Raw genomic sequence first — 20187 nt, forward strand, 5'->3', positions numbered from 1 at the left:
GTCCACACAGTAAATCTAAATATAAGATATAAATAAAACTTAAATGAACAGAAATACCTCATTTAATTTATATAAATATATTATAGCTACTATATGTATGCACTTATACAAACAACCAATGTGTGCATTTAAATGCATCTAAATATTAATTCGAACATACAACCAGTATAAATGCACTTTGTCATAGTAATTAAAGAAGAGGCTGGCACAGACATAGTTAACTGTATGTGTCCTCTCAGTTGTAGGATTTTCCTGTGTCTCAGTTCAGACTGTGACCTGACGGTGGCGCCACAGGAAAAGGAAACATGTGGCATGTGGCAGACTGCATCAAAATATGCTGATGAATTCTCAGCATCCTCATCTCACTATATCATGAGCTGGAATGCAGGTCAACAGTGAATAGTGGTCTGATCACAAAGCTGGATATCATCATCCTCGGAATCTAGCATGGCACGGCACGGCACGGCACGGCACGGCACAGCAGGCATGATGTCAGAGATCAGGGATCATACCCTGAGACAAGTGAGACTCTTCTTCAGCAGCAGGTTTTACATAACACAGCACTCGGGTGACTGAGGTGAAGCACCAGGCCTCCCTCTCCCTCTCTCTCTCTGCTGACACGGGTGCGTCAGGCTCTTAATGGCAGGGTTGGGTTACACACACCTGCAAGTGATACAGGGGCATAAATATCTTGCTCCTCATGAATAATTGCTGAGCGTGCAGGTTGTAATGTGTGAGTCCAGCCAGTCAGGCAGGACACAGGTGAAACAGTCAGTCGGACAGGATGGACATCTCCGTTCTGCCCAACAACAACCACCCGGAGAAGTTCCTGCAGCTGGACGTGGGGATGCTGCCGGCCACACACGGAATGTTCCAGGTGGGAGCGGTCATGACCAGTCACAGACACTGGCAGAACAGAGTCTACTCCCAGGTACTTGTTCATCTCTGTGTGAGCTCCTCTGACTTCTTTCTCCTCTTCTTTGAGTTGTTAAAGGGATAGTTCACCCAAAATTCAAATTTCACTCATTATCTACTCACCCTCATGTGGACTAAGAGCTGTGAGAATTTTCAGAGTCCTCCGTCCCTTCTCTGAGTTACGGGGGGGTCCGCGCAGCAGTATTTGTCCATATAATGGTTGTCAATGAATACCAACTTTCTTCGTCCAAAAAGACACACCAAAAAACATCCAAATACCTCCATACTGCTCGTCTGTAATGTCCCTTTTGTATTGAAGCCCCGACATGAGAAATTGTGCCGCCGGTCAGTGCAAATCACGCGAGATTTGCACGGACACAGGAAGAGCAGTGAACTGAGACACTGGGAGCTTCCGCTACAAACAAGCTTAAAATATAGACTTATTGCATTTTTTTCGGAACAATTTCTCATGTCGGGGCTTCAATACAAGAGGGACATTACACACGAGCAGTATGGAGGTATTTGGATGTTTTTTGGTATGTCTTTTTGGACGAAGAAAGTTGGTATCCATTCACAACCATTATATAGACAAATACTGCTGCACGCCCCCCCCCGTAACTCAGAGAAGGAACGGAGGACTCTGAAAATTCTCACAGCTCTTAGTTGACATGAGGGTGAGTAGATAATGAGTGAAATTTTTTGAATTTTGGGTGAACTATCCCTTTAATGCACATCATAGACAAATCCAAACACACTATTTATGCTATGCATGTATCAGAGCAGAGAGCATCATCCCAGTCTGGACCTGTGTAGATGTAGTGAGTGGAACAGGAGGATCAGGGTGCGGTCTGATTGACAGTCATGTAGTGAGCAGGATAGAAACAACATGAGGAGTTTAGAGGTGCAGCTCTAAGCCTCACAGTGTCTGTTCTTTGTGTGGTGAGACAAATTATTATGGCCCATTACACTATACACACATGGATATCTGCTTTGATATGGGTCTTCAAAGGGATAGTTCAACATTTTTGCAAATTGGCCCGTTGCCATAATCCCTATAGTGATAGCAGTAGGTTCATTACCTTTAATTGTCGGTGCAAACTGTTTTTAGAACGGTTTAAAAGGTAACAAACCTACTCCTAAAACTATAGAGATTATGGCAATGGGCCAATTTGCCAAAATGTTGAACTATCCCTTTAAGCGTGTCACATATTCATAATAATTTGTTTCTCACCACACAAAGAACAGATGCTGTGAAGCTGCTGAGGATGATAGATGTATACTCACACAGGTGCATCTGAATCAAGTAGAATATGATGGAGGTCATCAGTCTTCTCCATGACTGTGACACAGTTAGGTTACAATAATGACATTTTTCACTATGATCTTTGATTTACTGAACATTTTACATTTAAGCCATAACATTACAATTAAAAGACATAAAGACATGAGCTACTCCAGTCCGTGTGTAATGAATCTATACAAGTTTCACTATAGTACAGAGGTCTTCAACAGGGGGCCCGTGACCCCTAGGGGGTTCACGGAGGACTACCTGGGTGTCACAAAATTTGGGGTTGATTTTGACAATTGACGATTTTTATCTTTCTTTCATCTATCCTTCATCTCTACATTTATGTTTTTAAAAAAAAACAGTTTGAATAGCTTGTCTGAATGATTATCATGCAGTTGACAGACATTGTTAATATTGGCATTGTATCAGTTAACAAGGTATGTTTAGATGGCAACCCCATAGTCACTGCTAGTGACACAGGTTCATATTCATGTTTTTATTTTAAATGTTTAAAATAAAAACATGAATATGAACCTGTGATATATAATATACACAGTATATGGTGAGGACTGAAGTCCTTTTTGTGTCCACAGAGGGAGCACAGGGTGAAGTCTCCTCCGTCCCCTGAGGACAGTCCTGTGATGTTTGTGGACCGATACCTGGAGAAGCACATCACTCCTGTCACCTTCAAGTCCAACATCAAGAGGAACCCCCTCTACTCTGACATGAGGTCTGTGGACCCAGCAGACTACGAGAAGGCCAAGCCCTCCTGGACCGTCAAGGAGTACGACACACAAACCGTCAACGGCAACCTGGCCACTTACTTAAAGGTAATGTGGGGAGGAAGAGGAGGAAGAGGAGGGAGGCAGTGGATGATTGTCAGGGGTAATTGGTGGTTACGGGTAGGACGAAACACCCCATATTGATTATTAGGGAAATTAATATCAGGATGGGTTAATTGTAGATCATATGATTTTTGATATTTTACAAATACAACACACAACACAACACAGTCTGCCCAAATGTTTGTATTTAAAATACTATAACCTGGTCGACACAGAGAAAACTGACAGAGGAGAACTGTGTGGTTTTAAAGAGATAGTTCACCCAAAATTCAAATTTCACTCATTATCTACTCACCCTCATGTCGACTAAGAGCTGTGAGAATTTTCAGAGTCCTCCGTGCCTTCTCTGAGTTACGGGGGGGTACCGCGCAGCAGTATTTGTCCATATAATGGTTGTGAATGGATACCACTTTTCTTCATCCAGAAAGACACACCAAAAAACATCCAAATACCTCCATACTGCTCGTCTGTAATGTCCCTCTTGTATTGAAGCCCCGACATGAGAAATTGTTCCGCCGGTCAGTGCAAATCACGCGAGATTTGCACTGACACAGGAAGAGCAGTGAACTGAGACACTGGGAGCTTCCGCTACAAACAAGCTTAAAATATAGACTTATTTAATTTTTTTCGGAACAATTTCTCATGTCGGGGCTTCAATACAAGAGGGACATTACAGATGAGCAGTATGGAGGTATTTGGATGTTTTTTGGTGTGTCTTTTTGGACGAAGAAAAGTGATATCCATTCACAACCATTATATGGACAAATACTGCTGCGTGGACTCCCCCGTAACTCAGAGAAGGCACGGAAGACTCTGAAAATTCTCACAGCTCTTAGTTGACATGAGGGTGACTAGATAATGAGTTTTAGAATTTTTTTTAGATAATTTGAATTTTGGGTGAACTATCCCTTTAAGATAGACTGGAGTTGCCATGTGTTACTGAGGCTGGTGGTGTGTAGGTGCAGTGTGCAGCCTGGGTCCACTGAGGCCCAGAGCAAAGTTTTGCCTTAGGTCACGAAACAGATGAGAGCTGGTTTGGCCTGAAGCTGTAAACTTCATCCCACTGAGACCAGTTTAAACTATTTCTCTGTATTTAGCATTGATGTTACTTTTATGTAACATAAGGAAAGAAACTTGTGGAGTGTAGAGTCATTACTCAGTTCTGGACAAAACTAGTTTTTTATACAACATGCTGATGCGAGGCGTCGCTGCCCAGTTCAATAATATCCTCACACACTCCTGTTAGTGTTACTCCATTTGGTTCTGTTTAAATTTAGATGTTGTGTATACTTTATCCACAAGTCTCCATCTATCAAACCTGACCACTTCATGTTGTAAACAGTAACTGTTCAGCAGCTCAATTCATGTTATTTATGGTAGTGATGAATAATCTAAAACGTTATTTCAGGCCTGGCACATAACTTAGATCAATCATTGTTGTGCATTGTGGATACATTGTGTCATTATCATATAATCAAAGAAAGCAGAAGAAATTATTGCATTGGAAATTATATAGATTTATTATTTAGATTTTATTAGAATTGATTTAAGTAGCTGTAACTCTTTAACATCTGTGAAATTTAAAATCTACTTACTAAGTTACTTAAAACACTTTCTTTTTACATTGGTATAAGTTAAAAGATTAAAGATTTAAAATGATAAAAATACATAAGTAGTCTATTAAAAGCTGTAGTGCTTAACTCCCGTCGACCCCTGGAGGAATTCTATGTAACAACGTTGCCGGCGCTTCCACGTTGTGTCAGTGTGTGGTCACACAGACATAATTAACAGTGATAAATATTCCTGTTCACTTTGGGTCTACAGTATGTGAGCGAAGGGGTGAATAACACATTCACTTCCTGTGATTAAGCAAATCTGCATGTTGGCTTAACGTAGAGTCACCGTGGTAACCTTTGACCGGTGAAGTCACTGCATCAATCAATCTGGAATTAACATTGTAGATATCAACAACGTCTTTCCAACTAGTTGAAATTACATATTAATAGTTGGACATTCAAGATATCAGTAATTCAGTTTTGCCTCGTCAACAAGAACATTTCAGATATCCGCAACTACGTTCTTCCTCGGACAAATGACGTCACTTTTACCATTCATGTGTATGGGGTTTGTCATTACAGATATCTACAATTCAGCTGCAGATATCTGCTACGGGAATTACGGATATCTGTAACTGAATTATGACTATTCCTAATTCCTGTTTGAGATATCTACAACATAATTTTGACTGGTCATAATTCCATTTACAGATAATCTACAACGTCATTTCACCTAGTCAAAACTTAATCCCTGAAAAGGGACATGTAATTGAAGTGAATTAAAGATATCTTGAACTGGAATTATGACTAGTCTAAATCCAATTGTAGATACGTATCTCAAACTGGAATTACTACTAGTCGTAATTCAGTTACAGATATCCGTAATTCACACAGCAGATATCTGCAACTGAATTGTAGATATCTGTAATGACAAACCCCATACACATGAATGGCAAAAGTGATGTCAGTCCTTGGAAGAAGATGGTAGTTGTGGATATCTGAAATTTTTTGCAGTTGCAAACAATCTGAATTACAGATGTCTGCAACACATATCCAGTCTGGCTTTCAAATGTTAAAATGGCTTGCTATACTTGGTTGCTAACATTACATTACACTCCCAGCACCATTTCCAAGACAATAATACATTATCAAGGTCCAGTGACCTACATGCTGGGGCAACACATCCTACTTACATGTGTGTCTTTCTGCCCTCAGTCCAGTTTCTGCTCTCAGGGCTCTCGATACCGTTGGTCACTTTCTTTCTTTGCTTGTTCTCCTTCTGGTGAACTGCAGTAGTAATCCACTTCTGAACCATGTCTTGGTGTTGTCGGCCATGTTTCTACCTGTGGCTTGGTACCTGTCATGAGGTAAAACACGTCATTTCCTGTGCGCAGTGCGGGAATGTCGCCAGTCAACTGAAATTTAAAACAACAAAAACTGAAAAATGCTACAAGTTATTATCATCTCATCTAGTTAAGTTATGGCTTTATGTAACTAACATGTAGAAGTGTACGTCTAATGTTCAGCAGTATGTAGTGATAATAACGACTGTAGGAAGTTCAGACCTTTTTGTGAATCATGTTGATGATTCATCTATTGTATTTTTTCTGTCAGGAGGATGAGAAGACTCCTAAAGACATGGACTTCTGGCTTGAGGAGCTCTACACACCAGGATTTGACTCCCTGCTGAAGAAGACAGAGGCCGAACACAGAAGAAAAAAACTTTGTAAAGTTCTGATTTTAGTCATTTTCTCGGTTTGTGCGCTTCTTGTTGTCATTGTTGTACCAGTGATGGTGCTGCGAAAGAAAAACTGATGGATCAAGTGTCATAAATGACAAATCGGAGACATGAGGTCATGATGGACTCGGGCCAGACTCCAGAAAGATAATAGTGGCTCTACACGTTAACGTAGCATGAAGTGAAAGGCCAGTGTTTGCTGCCCTCTAGTGGTTCAACCTGCTGCAGTGACGTCTGTCCATTGTGCTCACAGGTGTCAACAGAACAAATATCTGACCTGAGTCTTTCAGCCTGTGAGGACAGTGAGACCTTTAAGGTGTTGAGTTAAGAACCAAACACAGGAATGTTTTCTAATGATCATGATGTCATTTTCTCATATAATCAAGAAAATCATTTTGTTATCCTGATGGAAAACTACTGTAGCTGTTGCCACTGCTATATTTTATATTTCTAAGCACTCAAGGCTCCATGTAAATATTCGAAATTTGTATATTTTTGTAGTTACTTTACAAGAAACACCTGCTGTGCACCTGCTGATTCATGTAATTATCCAATCAGCCAATGAGCTGGCAGCAGCTCAGTGCACAAACCTCTGTAGATACAAGTCAGAAGTTTCAGTTCATGTTCACATCAAACATCACAATGAAGAAAAACTTCATCTTACTGATTTCACAGACAGTCTAGAGCTCCGGTCACTCAGATAACCACTCCACTCTGTGGTGAGAAGAGACAGCTTCACTTCCCCCTGGTGAGCTACAGCACCAAACTCTCTCAAGTAACAGAAGCTGCAGTTCCTCTGTTTCTAGAGTGAGTTTCCAGCAGTGATCCAGTCCCTGTATACTCCCATGTTAAAGGGATAGTTCAACATTTTTGGCAATTTCGCCTATTGCCATAATCCCTATAGTCCAGTGGTTCCCAACCTTTTTTGGGTTGTGGCCCCATTTTGACATCACAAATTTCTGGTCGACCCCGTCAATCAAGATGCACCAGCTCAGATATTTTTATATGCTGCATTTTATTTTATTTGAACTCGATTTAAATTTGAGAAAGTGAAAGTATAGAATACAGTTGTTTAGAATTGTGTGTGGTGTTTTTAATCATATTAAAAAAAAATAAAATAATAATTCTAAGTTTAAAAAATGTTTTTATCAGTAATTTAAAAAAAAAATCAATTACTGGACATTTCAGCGACCCCATTTGAATTCCAGGTGACCCCACGTGGGGTCCCGACCCCAAGGTTGAAAAACACCACTATACTCATAGCAGTAGGTTCATTACCTTTAATTATTGGTACATGTTGTTTTGAGATCAGCGGGGCAGAGACGTGAGCTGTTCAGCGAACACAATGGAGGTGAATGGTACATGTCCCCTGTCCTTCATCAAACTCATCAAATACACAATCCAACAACTCCAAAACACTCTGGTGGACAAGTTGTTACCTGAACATTCACCACACTATGAAATGATCATGTATAATTATGTAACATTACGACATGTGTTGTGTATTTGATGAGTTTGATGAGGGACAGGGGACCTGTACCATTCACCTCCATTGTGTTCACTGAGCAGCTCACGTCTCTGCCCCACTGATCTCAAAACAACATGCACCGATAATTAAAAGGTAATGAACCTACTGCTATGAATAGGGATTATGGCAATAGGTGAATTTGACAAAATGTTGAACTATCCCTTTAAAATGTCCAACTCTACAGCAGAATACAGTTTGGTCTCTACAGCTAACAGCAGACAGGAAGGGGCAGCTGTTTTTGTAGTAACCGTCTATAAACACATTGTAATGACAGCACTGAGCACAGAAGGAGACTTCAAATGTAACTGATTTTATTTTATTTATTGCAATAAAGATGTACAAAGTATTGGTAATCATAAATGTTAAAATGTTAGAAAAAGCATATCTGTAACTGTTAACAGTACAGTGTATCAAAACATTACTGCTTCAACCGGCTGGGTCGACTCCATCCACATGTGTGTGTGTGAAAGCAGGAGAAAACAGGTTTGATCTGCCTTTGTCGTGATGTCTCTTCTTCAACAGGCAGTGAAAAAAGATAGAAATACACAGACTCAAAGAGAAAAGAGAGAGACAATCTGCTAAAATCAAAAAGGCAACAAAAGAAAAAAAAAAATCAACATGCAAATTAACTTATAACTAAAACCAAAATATTAAAGACAGAAAAGAAAAAAAAAAGCGGAGAAGAGTCTAAACTAAAATAAATATCTTTCTCCATATTGAAATTCGACATAGTTTTTCCACTCCCTTAATTTATGTCATTAGACTACAAAGTTTATTTACAGGTTAGTTGAAGTTTGCAGCGTGGACCTGGCGTCCACCACCATGAGATATTAAGACCAGTTTATGGATTCTTTTGTTACACTGTTATCCATCATCATGGCTCAACACATGACAGAGGAGGGGAGGTTTGGGAGGTGGGGAGGTGGGGGGGACTGGAGAGAAATAGGGGGGGGCTTTGGCAAAAGAAGGACAGAGAATGATTCGAGGGATGTCACGTGACGCGGCGGCCGACGTATGAGCACAGGTGACATTTGGTTTTTCTTCAGAGAACACAGTATATTATCAGACAAGCTTCAGAGTCTACCTATCAGGACATAAATGAAGAAAACACACAAACACTATTATTTGGTTACACAATGTCAACAGGAGGATCTTTAAAGTTTCGTTGAAAGTTACATATTAAAGACAAAAAGATCCCCTCCAGCTCAGACTGATACATTTATATGTGTATAGATATAGTTGTTGTTTTTTTTCTCTTTTATTTAAATGTACAAATATAGAGTAACCCGTGTTCTTGTTTGTAATGTTGCTCTCTAACAGCGATGGAGGGTGAGCTCAGACACACTGAACCGACTTTAAAGATACACTCTTGTTTGATCTTGTTCACGACAGCGCCCCCCCCCACCCCCACCCCCACCCCAAAGAAAAAAAACCCTCCTACAGTGCGTGACCTTACAGCATGTTAGGAGACAGGAGGTCAACGTGCTGCACAACAGGATTCAACACTGGTTGCTGCAGTTTTTTTTTTTTTTTTTGTGTATGTAGTGTTGAACTTTCATAAAGCAGATTTACAGGTTTTTAAAAACTGGTCCGACCAGAGGTACACTGCAAAAAATCTTACCAAGAATATTTGTCTTATTTCTAATCAAAATGTTATTTCTAGTCAAAACAAATCTCATTATACTTTAAAAAGTGTCTTTTATAATCTGATAGTGGGGCAAGTGTTTCTTTCTTATTATAAGCACAAAAAACTTGCTTTCACTGGGAGATTTTTCTACTTATTTCAAGTGAAAATTTGTTTGAAACAATGAAAATTACCTAAAAACAAGTTAATTTTTAGGTGATGAGTCTCATTTTAAGTGGAAAGAGAGTAGTTTTGACTAGAAATGAGACATTCTGACAAGAAATAAGAAGATTTTGAGTTTTTGCAGTGTAAGATTTTGAGGGGCGGGGCTTGTGCCTCCTATAAATGAACCAGAGATGGTCTTTGACTGCACTTTGAAAAGGTTTTTAAAAAAGTTTATTTAGGGTATATTGAATACACCAGTGAGCATATAAGTCATCGTGTATGTACTGAATGTATATGTGCGCTCATGATGCAGAGCGCCGAGTGATGGGATGTAGCCGTTGCCAGCGGTAACGACGCAGCATGCTGCTCTGTGCTAACTACAGGTCATATACAAGGGAACGGAAAGAGAGGAGGAAGCCGTGTGTGCTACTTCCTAGCCGTAGTGTTCAGTATTATACAGTACATTCAACTAACCTAAGCATTGTCACATTCGTCTTCTCAAGTTGCATACAGTAACAGACAGGATACATCAAAGTAACAGGATAAATGCTAAAACCGGTTCTGAAGAGGGGGGGAGGCATGGAGGTTTACGGATAAAAAGAACCCTGTTTTATTCCATTTTGATTTGTGGCAGTTTCTGATGGATAATCGATTATGGATCTCCAGCTCCGGCCTGAACCGTTTTAAACAAAGCGGACCGGCAGGAGAAGCTCGTCCTGCTCACACTGCCTAGAGCACACCCCCCCGATCCTTTTCTCAGGGCGAGTAGAACTGATGGCGTTCAGACTGGACACGACGACGTTCCTCGGAGGAAATCAAACCTCAGGATCCGTCTTAGTGCAGGGACATTTAAAACTCATGCAAACGTGTCCCTGCCTCCATTTGCATCTGTGCAGCGATTCCGCGAGCAGCGACGTCAGCGTTCAGTCTGAACACGCCTGTTTTTTTAAAAAAAGAAAACAAGTGTAACTTTGCTTCTCCAGAAAAGCAGCAGCAGCAGCAGCAAGGAAGCTGTTGGGTTCAGGTCACAGAAAATACATGGGATGCTGTTCAGTGTCTCCAACTGTGGAAATGGTGGACTGGGCTTCTCCTGGAGCCGCAGCGCCAGTGCTGTTCAGTGAAATGATTCAAGGATAAAAAGACGCGCCTGACGTGAAGGAGAGATGGGACTTTTTTTTTTTAAAGAAAAAATACACGTACTGATGCAACACAAGATCATATGCATAGAGGTATAGCTTTACTCAGCCTGGACACATTCTCATGTCGCATTCTTCCTGTTAGCAGGCCGTCCCTGCTGGGAGAAGCCTGCGCGTCATTCGTTCTCTCGCTCTGCCCCGTCTGGGAGTGGGAGACGGCGTCAGCGCTCTAACGAAAAAAAAAAAAAACTACCACTGTTGTTGGACTTTATGGGAAGGAAAAAAAATGAAAAAGATGCATAATACAGTAACAGAAGACAGCCGTGCTATGCTAACACGTTTACCAATGGATCGTCATCGTCTGAATTTACCCACATAACCGTCGTCCAGCCAGTATGGCTTATAAGAGGAGAAAGGAACTTGTGACAAGTTGTTAATCGTCGTAGCGTTAAGGCAAAGTTTTCGTTGGGCAGAGCCGTTTTTTCTTCACAGGGAAAGAACATGTGGACACAGAAACACAAAGGAACAGATCATTCAGTCAATCAGCAGCTACATAGGAGAGTTCGCCTCAAGAGAAACTAAGCCCCTCCCCCTAAAGAAAAAAAATCTTTAATTTAAGACGCACGTACTAGATTTTCAGGCTAAACATAAAGTGTGTGGAGCGGCCGAAGTGGAAACATCCACCGGCTCCACTAAAAGGAAGACCCCAGAAATGTAACTAGAAGTGAAAAACGCTGATTGGAGCGAAGTATAGAAACGACAGAGAAAAGTTCTTTCTGCAATCAAGTGGACACCCTTCATTAAATCCATGCAATCCACCGGGATTAACAACAAACGCTCCAACTAAAGAAGGAATCACATTAAAAACTCAATAAAACTAACTATTATCCACCAATATAATAGGTACTACTGTCAATCTGGGTAGAGATTATTTCTTCTGATTCAACTGGAAGGCACATCCATAAGGCTTTAGAAGGTGTTGCAAAGCATTCTGCATGGTTCTATCTCAGGACTTGAGGAAAAAATAACTAAAACAACGGGGTGATTTATTGCTGCGTCACAAACAACAACGACGACGACGACGACCGGTCCGACCGACTCGACAGGTAATGACATCAAGAGATTCATGAGGACGACAACGTGAACTTTGTGCACGACTGGTCTCGGAGCCTGAGAGAAATCAACTTTGACAAAACTGAAGAGGAGATTTTTTTGTTTTGTTGTTTCGTTTTGTTTTTTTGGGAAAGAAACTCAAGCTACAGGAGAAAAAATCCAGACATTTTTGGAAAGAGGTGAAAGAAAAGGAGCAGAGCGGGCGACGTCACAACCCTCACCCACCCCGACCTCGACCCCGACCCCGACCTTCCTCCATTACTTGTGGGGCATTTACACGTCTCAACCGCCATCTCTTCCTTCAGCTTTATTAACATTACCAGCGTCGTTTCCATCAGTAGCTGTGTGTGTGTGTGTGTGTGTGTGTGTGTGTGTGTGTGTGTGTGTGTGTGTGTGTGTGAGGTTTTAACCGTCTCTGAAGTTTTATGTGGTGCACCTTGAGGTGTGGACTGGAGCTGGGATGTGTATGTGTATGTGTGTGTGTGTGTGTGTATGTATGTGTGTGTCTGCACCCAGAGACAGACAGGGGGTATTGTGACTTAAAAACTTTGATTTTCTTCCGCGTGTGCATTTTAAGAGTAGAAGGTGAGGACACTCTGGTGGTTGCCGCGCACCAGCAGGATGGGCGGCAGGTCCTTGGACAGCACCTCCAACCAGGCCATGTACAGAGCGCTGGACACAGCTCCCTTCCTGGCCAGAGGCAGACTCCTGCACAGAGGGAGAGGAGAGGAAGCTCATCAGTATGGTGAAGAGTTTGAATCAGTCTCAGTTTGAAAATTCAGTTGGCAGGATGAGGAGAAAATTTGTCTATTGGGAATGACTCCCACTCCTGATTGGCTCTCATCAGACACAAAGGCCAGACTGTGTTAAATGGATCACAAAACAAAGTATTCAAAGTTTATATAAAGAACATGAAGAGTGAAGAGTGCTCGGTCAATGAAGTTACCACATATGGCTCTTCATCAAAGGTAATAGTTTTTCCAAAAGATGTATATATAAAACAATAAAAAAAAAAATACACAGATGAAGCTAAAGGAACAATTAAAAAAAAAAAAGTAAAAAGTACTTATTCTACACTTATGCACTTAGTTTTAAGTATTTTCTGTCTTTAATTGATAGGATAGCTGTAGAGAGATAGGATATGGGGATATAGAGAGAAGGGGTTTAAAGGGGACATATTATGGAAATGTCACTTTTTGAAGGCTCTTTAACATATATCTGGGTGTTTGTCTTGCTTCTTGAATTGACAAAAAAATCTGCAAGGCTGTGCAGGCTCCCTAGGTTGAAATCCATGTGGTTTTAAGAGCTGTTCCCTCAGTTGTCTTCCAGTGATGTAACTAGGATTCTAATTTGCATGATCCCACCCCTACCTGGAACTAGTAGAAGGGGCGGGGCAAGCAGTGGTTCATTTGCATTTAAAGGGACAGACACTGAAACCAGCCGTTCTGAACAGGGCTGTTTAGAGAGGATGAAAAGAGCTGTGATGTTTGATCCTTGGGGGATTTTGACCAAAGCATGTCACAGACATGTCTTTAAGACACCTGGGAACCATTTGAATTTGTGGAAAGGGGGCAGAATACGTCTCCTTTAACCCTTTATAGGGCACTCATTGAAATATATGGAAATTCAAAAACTCTCCCTTGTATTATTAATTTTTCTTTTTCTTTTTCACTTTTTCAAAATATGTTCTTCTCTTCACTGCAAATCAAGGTCAATGAAGTTACCATAAATGGCTCTTCATCAAAGGTAATAGTTTTTCAAAAGATATATATACAAAACAATTTGGAACAATTTTTTTTTTAAGGTATAAAAAGTCTTTATTCTAAACTTGTACACTTAGCTTACACTTTTTTTAAAGTATTTTGGGGGCTTTTCTGTCTTTAATTGACAGGACATATAGAGAGAGGGGGTTAAACATGCAGCAAAGGGCCGCTGGTGGAATCAGACCGGGGCCGCTGCGGTGAGGACTAAAGCCTCTGCATACGGGGCGCCTGCTCAACCCAGTGAGCTATATGACGCCCCACGTACTCACTACACTGGAGTTACTTCTTTATTTGTCAGTAATGAGATACTGAATGTGGATCTTTGCCTGATAAAGGGTTAAACTTCAGTCAACATGTCCACATGACTGGAGTGTCATTTCAGAGGGAACATACTGTAACTACTGTTGGTGAAACTGACAACACACACACACACACACACACACACACACACACACACAGAGAGAGAGAGAGCAGCTTACATGACGATGAGGTTGGCCGTGCTCGAGTGCTCCTTCAGTAGCTCGTTGAGTCTGATCTGACGATTAGTCTGGAGACAAAACAAACAAACACGGGTTCAAACACTCAGGTCTCAACTTACCAGATAATTATCACAGGCTGCTGCAGCTCAGGCTGTTGTGCTGCGACTGGCTGTTAGTCTGAGTCAGAGACATGTCGGCTGCCCTGAGGACACTGATAGCTGCCGCCTTAGAAACCTCTGTTAAACACCGACGCAGCGTTTGAAGCTGCAGGTTCAAACCCTGATAAGACTGATACAGTGAGGTGTGTGTGTGTGTGTGTGTGTGTGTGTGTGTGGGGGGCTGACCTTGGCGCGGTACAGCTCCAGCTCGTTGTCTGTGATCCTCCATGGTTCACTGTCCTTTAGCCTCTCGGCCGCCTCCTGCTCCATGTCGTCCTCCTTCAGCCGATACGGCTCGATCAGCTCCTCGAAGGCCGACACGCTGCACAACACACACACACACACACGGTTAGTGAGGACAGGTGGAAAAATCTACTGATCCTGCTCTATGATGCTGAATGGATTCACAGTGGATCATCGTGTTGTGTTGATGATGTCATGTTTGTGTTGACTGATCTTGTCGTACAGCCCAGCGCTGTTCTCAGCTGTGGACTTCAGACATTAACTGGATCTGACAACACTCACGTCATTATGTTATGAATCTGCTGCTCTCATTTTCTCTTCTCACCAGATGTTTCCAGCTGCTTGCTCTTAAATAATATCACGTTACCGGGTCAATGACGTGATGCAACCCAGTGTCAAGTGGTGGAACTGGTATATTTTCATAAAAATAAGACTTTATACAGGAAAATAAATCTGGACTCAAGTGTGGAATAAATGTAATTCACTTTTGCAATGCAACACTATGTTTCTTGATTAAATTCTTCATAATTTGTCACATAATTTAGAAAAAAGGCTGTTTTTAGGATATGTCCTGCCCAGTATTACCAAAATGCATTAACATTTAAATATAGAAACACAGCTGAAAATCTATTTCAAGTATATTTTTTAGAAGTACACTTGGGATAAAATATCATTCCTTCGTGGTTACACCATTGGACATTTTCAGGGGCATTCAGTTCAGTCTTACTTTTAAAACGTACGTTTAAAAAAAAGGTTCATATGTCATTTCAAATGACATAAAACCAACATGAATACAGATGCATGCTTTTAAAATAATGTTTAAAGATATTTCTGAATTGCTCATCTTGCCAACCCTTATTTGTCACTGACCCAGTTTGGTCTCAGTCACCTGCTGCTTCTAGTGACTCAACGGTCGTAGCCTCACTTTGTTATGTGACTTCAAATGGAGGAGGGTTGTATATGTTTTATCTGTAAAGCACTTTGTGCACTTGCTTGAAAAGTGCTAAATGAATAAAATTCATTATTATTATTATATTAACTGGCTTTTAAGGTGAAACATCTGCAGCCCACTCCTGACAGCACAGTGACTGATGGACGGAATATAGAAATAGTTGATTCTGGACTATACTGGACAATTAAGCAACATTTGAGAGGAATACTGACATGATTTAACAGAAAAGTCAGCAGCGCCTCTTCTGTCTTAGGAAACTCCCAAAGCTCCAGGTTGACTTGACCCTGATGACCTCGTTCTATCCTTCTTTCATCGAGTCTGATCACCTTTTCTTTCATTTGTTGGTTCAAATCTCTTTAGCTAAAGAAGGAACTGTCCTGGATGAGGTGGTTGATGTCTGTGGTAAAATAACTGGAACTGCAGGACCTTTACAACAGACAGTTGTGCAGGAAAGCAGAACATCAACAATTCCAGTTCCTTCCATCTGGTTCACTGCTCTGACTCCCACTAGCTAACACTAACAGATCTGAACATTCCTCTTTACCCTCTGCCATCTCCCTGCTAAGGTTCAGGAGGAATGTTTTTTTTTTAAACTCTTTTTACAAATTGAGTATTTATGCTATTGGTTGTATTTCTGTGCTGTTTTAAATGTTTCATGTTTGTATACGGTATTGTATGTTTTTGGCTCCCGTTGCTGCACGGCTAATTGCTCCACTGGGGCCAAGAAAGTGAACTCATTAAATAATCAGCAAAGGGACTGAAACAGTCTCAACAGAACCGGTGCTATAAAGACATGTAATATAGCGAGGTGTTATCTGTAGGACTGACGGTTCAAACACCACTCAGCTCTGCCGTTTGAACTTTATTGCGGAGGACTTACTGCTCCTTCTTGGGCTTGGTGTTGACGTCTCCCAGCACGGTGATGTCCGAGAAGTCTATCCTGAACTTGCTCAGCAGCGTGGCCATCCTGCACAGAGAGAGAGAAGAGCTTTCAGATAAATACAAGAAAACATCTGGAAGAGATCTTTGGTTGCCGGGAGCTGCGGACGGAGATAAGAGCAGCCGAGTCGCCCTGAGAGGAACGAGACGCCGCTTTAAACATCTGTTTGATGGTGGAGTCTCCGGGAGGACGGCGCAGGTGGGAGACGGGTTTACTGCGGCATGTTGTGTGTGAGAGTCATTTCCTCTGAGTTCAACTTCAAAGAAGCAGCAAAGTGCAGGAAAGCATCATCCGTCAGGTGTGGAGAGCTCTCAGCAGGTTCCAGCTGCTGAACCTCTGCCATGTTCCAGCCTCTGTCACTTCTTATTCATCTCTCAGCCAATAGAAATCATTTAACGTTGTGTAATAAATATTTGGAATGTTTTATTTATTATCTGTGCTACTGGTCTGAGCCGTGTGTGAGTCAGTGCACAGATCATACCAGGTGTTGGTGTGCACATCTGGTGTCTCACCATCAGTGACGGGAATAACGGTGTTATAAAAAAACGGTGTAACTAACCAACGTCGCTACTTTCTTCAGCAAGAAGTCATCAAAAAAGTTACTGTTTCCCCCGTTATAACGCTGTTACTGTTACTGACAATAAAATGCGCCGTTACTTGACTCAAGTAAGTAGTTCAACAGGGGGTCTGCGGAGGTGCTGCAGGGGGGTTGTGGAGTATTAGGGCCACAGAAAAAAACAAATTTACGAGAATAAAGTTGTACATTTCCGACGAGAAAAAAAGTCATAACATTACGAGAATAAAGTCGTAAATTTACGATTTTTTTATTTGTCGATGTGGCCCTAATACTCCATTGTAATGTTTCAACTAAAAAAGTCAATTTGAATAGCTTGTCTGCATGACTATCATGCAATTAACAGACATAGTTGATATCAGCATTGGCATCAGTGAACAACGTTTGTTTATAAATGGCAGAGGGACGGCCCCCTACTCACTGTACAAAATAAAAACTTTGAACACACAATAACAAGGTGTGTTTATTCATGATACTGGGCCCAGTTTAATATAATACACAATTTCTTAATATAGTAGGGGTCCCTGCTCCATCTCTCCCGTCAGTTTGGGGGTCCTTGGCCTGAAAAATGTTGAAGACTCCTGCGTTAAAGGGTACGTTATATAGGCAATGCATTTTTTTTTCAGCCCATCAGCTAGTCAGAAAAAAGGACGTTTATCTGGAACTAACCAACTCACTCAGTATTCCTCCGCACAGACAGGCTGACAGTGAGTAGGTTGGTTCCAGATTAACGGGAGGTTAGGGTTATGGTTAGGGGGGCGACTTCATCTACCGCAATAGTTACTTTTATAATGTAGTAATTCCGTTGCTAACTCAGTAACTTTATGGGAAAGTAACTCTAACTAATTATTAATTAGTAACATGCCCACCTCTGCTCATCACCTTGTCAGTGTGTGTGTGTGTGTGTGTGTGTGTGTGGTTCGGGTACATGTAGATCATAACTGAATTGCCCTCTGGGGCAAATGAAGTGTTCACAACTGAACAACAGGATGAGTCCAGGAATAATAGTGAATAGCAGGGTGACTCATGTGTTGGACGTACTCTGACCTTGGGTTGTCCTCGCATGGCCTCTGGACACACACACACACACACACTGAGGGTCACAGCTACAGAGCAGCAACACACACTCTTCACTCTGTGTGCAGCTCTTAACCTTTTGTAGCTTTTGGATTGTTTTGGTTTAGTAACTGTTTTAGTTCAGGGTCAGCGCTCCAACTAAACAGGAGCTTCAACTTCCTGCCAAATGTTAGAAGGAGCTGGAGGAGATTAACTACTGCACTTAAGCACTTACATAACTGGAACTGATTTTGTTTCAACCCAAATTGTAACTTCATAAGATCATAACATATGATGTGTCTGATTTTCTGCTAAGAGGAAAAATGTAAATAATATGAATATTAACACTTTGTCCTTCTTCGTCTCTCCTTCCTGAGCTGCAGAGACGTCTTTTTGCGGGACATTTTGATGTCACAGTGGCATTAAAGGTCTTCACACACAATTGTGTTAAACCAATGTGGTATTTAGTGAGGTCACAGTGACCATCCATTCATCTTCGAGTCTGAGTAAAATTTCTGCCAAGACGTCACTGAGATTAAACGTTCACGAGAATGAGACGTAAACCTGGAAACATCCGTCTCATCAGTGCAAAGGTATAAATATTCATAGACAAGATGTCAGATGATGGACTTTGTATTACTCTTTTATATATTTTTCATGCTATTTATGGTATTTGTATGTACTTGCCTTTTATAGATGAGCTTATAAATTTGTACTTGTATCTCATTGATTGATTGATTGATTGATTGTCGGGCTGTCATGATCAGCATGTCGTTCACCTATTTTTCAGTTTTTAACTTTTGATAATAAATCTTGTCTATCCTACAGTATGTTCTAGTGTGCGATGGAAGTTTTTTGGATTTATGAGTACGGTATAAATATTCATATGCATTAAGAGTTGACCCAAAGCCATTACATTAATGTAGTTTTTACCTCACATGACCAGATCTTGGGTCAGTGTTGAGTTGCTTTAGGTGAACAAAGCTTCTTCTTTTTGTTTGGGACTTTTCTTTTGTCTCCATCGTTACACCTCCACATCTGCCTTCACATCTGTCATGTTCTTGTCTCTTAGATCTCATAAAGGAGGATGGTCACATGAGACTAATGATCAATTGAATTCAGGTAATAAATCAAACCCAGAAGCATTCCCTATGAAATCTACTGAGTCATTATAGCAATTGAGATGTTTTTACAAAGCAATCAAAACAACAGCATTAAAGCTGCTTGTGTGAGTTGATGCACATTTAATGGAGAAATATTGAATGTGTTGAAAAGGACAGTTAATATTTTTGCTGTGAGCGCAGAGGGAGATTTCAAAGTGTGCCCTGAGCTGTGTGCTCACACACTGAGATAAAAGCCTCAGCTGCTAGCTCCAAGCTAATTTTACCCAACAAAAGGAAGTAGGAGGCAGCTGGAGGGGACAATGAGAGACAGTTAGAGTGGGGTGTGTGTGTGTGTGTGTGTGTGTGTGTGTGTGTGTGTGTGTGTGTGAACAGGTGTATTAACAGCAGAGGGTGACAGATGCTTTTGTGCTTTCCCTGTCACCAAGGTTTAGGTTTGTGCCGACAAAGATAATATTTGAAACGTTACGTTCTTAAAGGAGCAGCGCAACATTTCAGTGAAACCTGCTGGTTGGTTAATCTCATGCACAGAGCTGAAGGCGGTGGTGAGATGAGCTTAGTATAAACACTGGAGGCACAAACCTCCTTTAAAATCCCCAGACATGTTATATTTGCTGGTGTGTCGCAACCCAAAACATAATAACGACCAATAACGTAATAATTGTCAATAACCTTATAATTTTGGCTATTTTAAATATAATACAGCCAATAACTTACCAGTAATGTAATGAGTTATCACATTATTGACTGGTTATTACGTTATTGGCAGTATTAATAAAAAAAACTTCTGACATTGTACTAACTGGAGCTGATACTGTAATAATATATGTACAGATGTTACTGGTTCAAATTTGCGGACTTCACGCGTGGTCCACGCGAGACGGCACAAGACTCATGCATTTTTTTTCTTTGGCGAGACAAGAGGTTTTAATGAAAAGCCTCAATGTGCCAAAACAACCGCCAGGTGGCATCTGTGAGAACGGAGGACGACAG

The 20187-nt window shown here is 41.1% G+C and overlaps 2 protein-coding genes across 2 annotated transcripts in view; one reads left to right on the forward strand and one right to left on the reverse strand.

Moving 5' to 3' along the window:
- Positions 1–784: 784 nt before the first annotated feature.
- On the forward strand, positions 785–6670 carry minar2 (membrane integral NOTCH2 associated receptor 2; the record flags this gene model as incomplete). Its single annotated transcript, XM_083982942.1, has 4 exons — positions 785–931; positions 2797–3033; positions 6219–6359; positions 6596–6670. 4 exons carry the CDS (start codon positions 785–787, stop codon positions 6668–6670), a joined length of 600 nt encoding a protein of 199 aa, XP_083839068.1.
- Positions 6671–12369: 5699 nt separating this feature from the next.
- Positions 12370–20187, reverse strand: part of slc12a2 (solute carrier family 12 member 2) — a 103062-nt gene continuing 95244 nt past the window's right edge. The window contains exons 24-27 of the mRNA XM_083983818.1: positions 16384–16470; positions 14495–14630; positions 14151–14218; positions 12370–12616 (exon numbers count right to left, since the gene is read on the reverse strand). Coding sequence (XP_083839944.1) covers positions 12481–12616; positions 14151–14218; positions 14495–14630; positions 16384–16470 — 427 coding nt within the window. The 3' untranslated portion in view covers positions 12370–12480. The remainder of the gene's footprint in view (positions 12617–14150; positions 14219–14494; positions 14631–16383; positions 16471–20187) is intronic.

This window comes from Trachurus trachurus (assembly GCF_905171665.1).
Source record: "Trachurus trachurus genome assembly, chromosome: 12".
Taxonomy (NCBI): Eukaryota; Metazoa; Chordata; class Actinopteri; order Carangiformes; family Carangidae; genus Trachurus; species Trachurus trachurus.